Raw genomic sequence first — 5,097 nt, 5'->3', positions numbered from 1 at the left:
ATGTTTGGTGTGACGGGGATTCGAACCAGCAACCCTCAGTATTGTGAGTCGAGCGCCCTAACCACCTGGCCATGCCGGCCACTAGTAGCTAGTTGTGTTTATGAATTATTATTACAGATCTAGAAGAAAGTTAATCTTTATTTGTAATTATTGACAAAATCTGACTTTATAAAGATCCATCTCAGAATATAGGGAAATGCTTATTTTTCATTGTTTTTTAGTGAGTCTCTCTAGCAGCGGCACCTTGACATGCTCGACAGTTTGAAACCATTTACACTTCACATATTTTATCGACTCACTAGTTGTTAAATAAACATTTTAGGTTAAAAACTGTCGTTACAAACTAATGCTACTGTTATAACTGAGGTATAGGAAGAAGCGAATTAACACAAAAATCTTAACAAGTTTTCTAGAATGCATTAATAGAAGAATGTCGTGGAGCAATGAAAGACAAGGAAGACTTTTCTACTTCAGAGGATGCATTCAGTGGTTAGTATTATTATGCTAATAGCAGATTTTTCTAGTGGTCCTAATTTTTTATCGGTCTCCCTATTTTTCCTAAAATTTGCTTCAAGTCCTAATTAGTTAATTTTAATTCTGCGTTTTATTAATCATTCATACTTGTTAAAAAGTTTATCCCTACTTTTGTAAATCACTGTAATTATGTTAGTCTGAGCAAGAGTAGGGACAATTTTTATTAAATTTTAAGTGACTCAGTTTTTGTAGTATTAAAGCTTTCTATATTACTATAGCTAGCTAGGTTACATATTTATTGATCCTTACTTGTTTTTATAAAATTTAATATTTTTTTATTGTATTTATTTGTTTTCTTTTTATTAGCTATTATTGTGCACCAACAATAGCAAGCATGGGGTGTATGTATACCTGTTTCAATTTTATTACTCATCAGGATCTTTACCTACCAACCCTCAAGTCAATCTAATTATATGCCCAAAAGTAGCACATTGTCCATTATATATATATATTAGTATCCTTTTGGTGCAAGATAGGAATCACTGGGAAACCAGATGGAAGAGTTCTGTAAAAGAATTAGGGTGATGAGGTTCATCTTTTTTTGTAACGCTTATCTGGAAAAGTCACTTACTTACTTAGATGAAAATGTGTTGAAATAGTGATTTTTTTTGTACGCTTGTCTGGAAAAGTCACTTACTTACTTACTTGGATGAAAATGTGTTGAAATAGTGAAATTTTGATTCACTCCATAAACACTTATATTACAATTTAGGCAGTTTTATAAGTACAATAAGGTTTAGTTTTGCTCAGCCAATACTGTGAAATAGTCATTGTTAATATTCAAACATTTTAAAGGTGGTTTTAAAAGGGCGATTTTTTGTTTCATCACGATTCTTGCTATTAAGTAGTACTATACATAATGATAGTAACAAATTAATAATCACATGAATGTATATACTATTCACCATTATAGTGTTGGCCAGAACCTATTATTTAAACTTCCTTCAAACTTTATTATATTTCTAAATCTAGTGATATAATTTATTGTCAATTATTCAACAGTAAGGAATGAAAAGTTTCTCTGTATCATTTTGATCATCAATAAGAAATAAATATTTATGAATAGATTATTATAACTCTTAGTTTAATAAATTGTTTATACAGTACATTTATCAGATCAACACTGCAAATATTAAAATATCATTTTGTTTTGAAACCAGACAAGCGAAAACTTTTCACTACAAATGATCAGGAGAGGAAAGACAATTTTTATCAACAAACACCAATTTGGTTGTGGAATCCTCATTTGGATTTTCCTGGTAAGTCGTGTAGAAATTGATATTAATTCATATATTTAGGCTGTACTCAAATCCTGGTTATTTTTTTCAAGTTGGTTTTCTTCAAAGTCTGTGTACTTGTACCTTATTTCTGCAAGAACTTGAGTTCAGAATCCTTTTGCTTATACGGAAAGTTGTATTCGGTATCCCATCTTCTACAGAAGGTGTATTCATAATGCTCTTACTTGCACAGGAAATCATTTTCAGAACCACATTTTCTTCTGCAGAAAGCTTTGATCAGAACTGGTTTGTTTTTACAGGTGGTTGTATTCAGAAGCTTCCTAATTTCACACAAAGTTATATTCAGAAACTTCCTAATTTCACACAAAGTTGTATTCAGAAGCTTCCTAACTTCACACAAAGTTGTATTCAGAAGCTTCCTAACTTCACACAAAGTTGTATTCAGAAGCTTCCTAACTTCACACAAAGTTATATTCAGAAGCTTCCTAACTTCACACAAAGTTGTATTCAGAAGCTTCCTAACTTCACACAATGTTGTATTCAGAAACTTCCTAATTTCACACAAAGTTATATTCAGAAGCTTCCTAATTCCATACAATGTTGTATTCAGAAGCTTCCCAACTTCACACAAAGTTGTATTCAGAAGCTTCCCAACTTCACACAAAGTTGTATTCAGAAGCTTCCTAATTTCACACAAAGTTGTATTCAGAAGCTTCCTAACTTCACACAAAGTTGTATTCAGAAACTTCCTAATTCCACACAATGTTGTATTTAGAAACTTCCTAATTTCACACAATGTTGTATTTAGAAACTTCCTAATTTCACACAATGTTGTATTTAGAAACTTCCTAATTCCACACAATGTTGTATTTAGAAACTTCCTAATTTCACACAATGTTGTATTTAGAAACTTCCTAATTCCACACAGTGTTGTATTCAGAAACTTCCTAACTTCACATGTTGTATTTAGAAACTTCCTAATTCCACACATAGTTGTATTCAGAAACTTCCTAATTTCACACAATGTTGTATTTAGAAACTTCCTAATTCCACACAATGTTGTATTTAGAAACTTCCTAATTTCACACAAAGTTATATTCAGAAGCTTCCTTATTCCATACAATGTTGTATTCGGTTGCATGTTGAATATTCTAATTTCAGTTGAAAACTGTACAGATAATGTGAAGATTTTCAAATTTCTACATAAAACGTTTACTTTACATTCTTTCCACTTAATTTTAATTATGAAGAGAAAAAAATATAGTCTACCGAATATTGATTTAATAAAAATGTTTTTTCTACGACCTTAAACTAGATCTTGTGACAGTACTGTATCTTTTTTCATAATTATTGTATTAATAATTCTTTGTCAGTGGTCTAATGTTTTTCAAAAAAATGGTAAATAGTATTATATTTTTATGTGAACTTCAGATATATAATCAAAGCTGGCTCTGAACGTTTTACTAAATAGTAAAATGGGAGGAAAGTTTAGGAGTAACTTAGACGATAACAGTAATCATTGCATTTCTGTTTTAAAAGGTATTTCAGAGAACTAAAGGTGTTAAGGGCAATTCCTGTTGCAAATACACGATAAAATATACAACGATAAAAACCCTATAACCAGAGCACTTTCAAAAGGTGGACCTATCTTCTTCAGGGGTAAAAGAAGGAAGGTCCACCTTTCGAAAGCGCTCGGATTATAGGGTTTTTATCCTTTTCGTATTAACGGTAAGTTTTTTTTATAACTTATAATCTTGAGTATGAATAAATAGTGTGGGTATGTTTTATGAAATGTAGTTTTTATCTACACATCTATTGTTATTTTGGTTTAATTTCAAGTATTGTCGGACTACAGATGTTGCATTCTTTATGGTTCTTTGAACTAGAATTGTTGACATGTTTAATAAAATGTGATAATGTCCACAGTAGAGCTCTTGTGGATAGTTACTGAGTCTGTGTAATTTACAACATAATGTTCAGATGTTACGTAGCTGGCAAGAGGGTCGTAAAACCAAATATTTACCTCAAGTACAAGATGTGTCATTTCCTTATTCGCGGTATTTGATAGCTATTTTATAATGTAATTACATGTTACAGGACTGTGGGCCATGCCAGATGTTTTAACGTATGTTTCACAGAGGGAGCTGCAAGAACTATCTTCTCTTCTGTGGGAGATCCAATGGACTCGGACGATGTTAGAGTTACACAAGACATTAAAAGATGAAGCCATATTAATACTGGAGAAAATGGATGTAAATGATCCGTAAGTGTGTAAATACATGTATCCTACAATAAATGTATTATAATGGAAGTTAGTTAATTGAAAAAACAACTGTTGACTTTGTGCAACAAAACTCAGTGTCACTTTAGAAGGAGTGAAATGTTTTTAATTTTTTGTAGTTCCTTCTTATAACACTGTACTTATTATGCTATGGACAATGAAACATTTGACATCGATAACACTTGTAAAATGTTAAGTTATATTGTAAGCAGATTTCAGTGTAAATTTTTGTTAATGAAATACTCCTTTGAGTATAATCTAAAACTTGCAAGAATTTAAATATTTGAGTTTGATGTGGAATTATTTTTATAAATTGATACTGATTAGGTATAAAAAATTTTAAACAAACCAACTTCTTGCTTGGTGTGATATAATTTTTGTGTATTTTAGGGAGTTTTCCTCAGTATTCTGCCATCTGTACAGTCTACTTGGTCATTGTGGAGAAAAATTCCCAGCTTTGTTATCTGCCCAACAGCAGTGTACATAAAAATGTGTGTGGATTTCTCACGATGCTGCTATATATATATTTTTTTGTAGATATTAGAATTGACACGTGATTTATGAAGTAAACAGTAGTTAAAAATACTAGACATTGATAAGATTATAATATTTTCAAAATTCTTTAATGTTAGCCACCGTACTCAAAGAATGCTTCTTTATTTCAGTGAGTTATTTTTTTATTTATAAAATGATGATATCATGAGAATGTCTTGTAAACAACGTTTAAAATATTCTTCATGAATGTTTATTTCAGACTGTTCCATAACCATAACCAGAGATAATTACATATAGTTTAGGTTACATGTAATAAATTATGGGTACAGTCTAAACATAATTTTTTCTTTTGTTGTAAACCTACTCATGAAACACTGAGCAGTTGGTATTGTATATAAATGTCCATTACTATACGATCATACTATTTTTATTATCAGTAAAAGAAACCTGAAAATTGTTTAATTTTAGTCTCATACAGTGACTACACTTAATGATCAGATAGCAAGGCATAATGTGTTAAAATTACCAAGTAACACTATATATATATAT

General features: G+C 30.6%; 1 protein-coding gene across 6 annotated transcripts in view; it reads left to right on the top strand.

Moving 5' to 3' along the window:
- Positions 1-5,091, top strand: part of LOC106471831 — a 21,463-nt gene extending 16,372 nt beyond the window's left edge. For 5 of the 6 annotated variants that reach the window (XM_022400435.1, XM_022400437.1, XM_022400434.1 and 2 more), the window contains 4 exons: positions 414-489; positions 1,695-1,793; positions 3,870-4,035; positions 4,444-5,091. In XM_022400435.1, coding sequence (XP_022256143.1) covers positions 414-489; positions 1,695-1,793; positions 3,870-4,035; positions 4,444-4,540 — 438 coding nt within the window. In that variant the 3' untranslated portion in view covers positions 4,541-5,091. Of the gene's footprint in view, positions 1-413; positions 490-1,694; positions 1,794-3,869; positions 4,040-4,443 lie in introns of all 6 variants that reach the window. The other variant, XM_022400438.1, reaches the window with a different exon arrangement.
- The last annotated feature ends 6 nt before the right edge of the window (positions 5,092-5,097 follow it).

This window comes from Limulus polyphemus, unplaced genomic scaffold (assembly GCF_000517525.1).
Source record: "Limulus polyphemus unplaced genomic scaffold, Limulus_polyphemus-2.1.2 Scaffold4890, whole genome shotgun sequence".
NCBI lineage: Eukaryota > Metazoa > Arthropoda > Merostomata > Xiphosura > Limulidae > Limulus > Limulus polyphemus.
The sequence above is the reverse complement of the archived record's forward strand: the minus strand, read 5'-3'. Positions and strand labels throughout refer to the sequence as shown.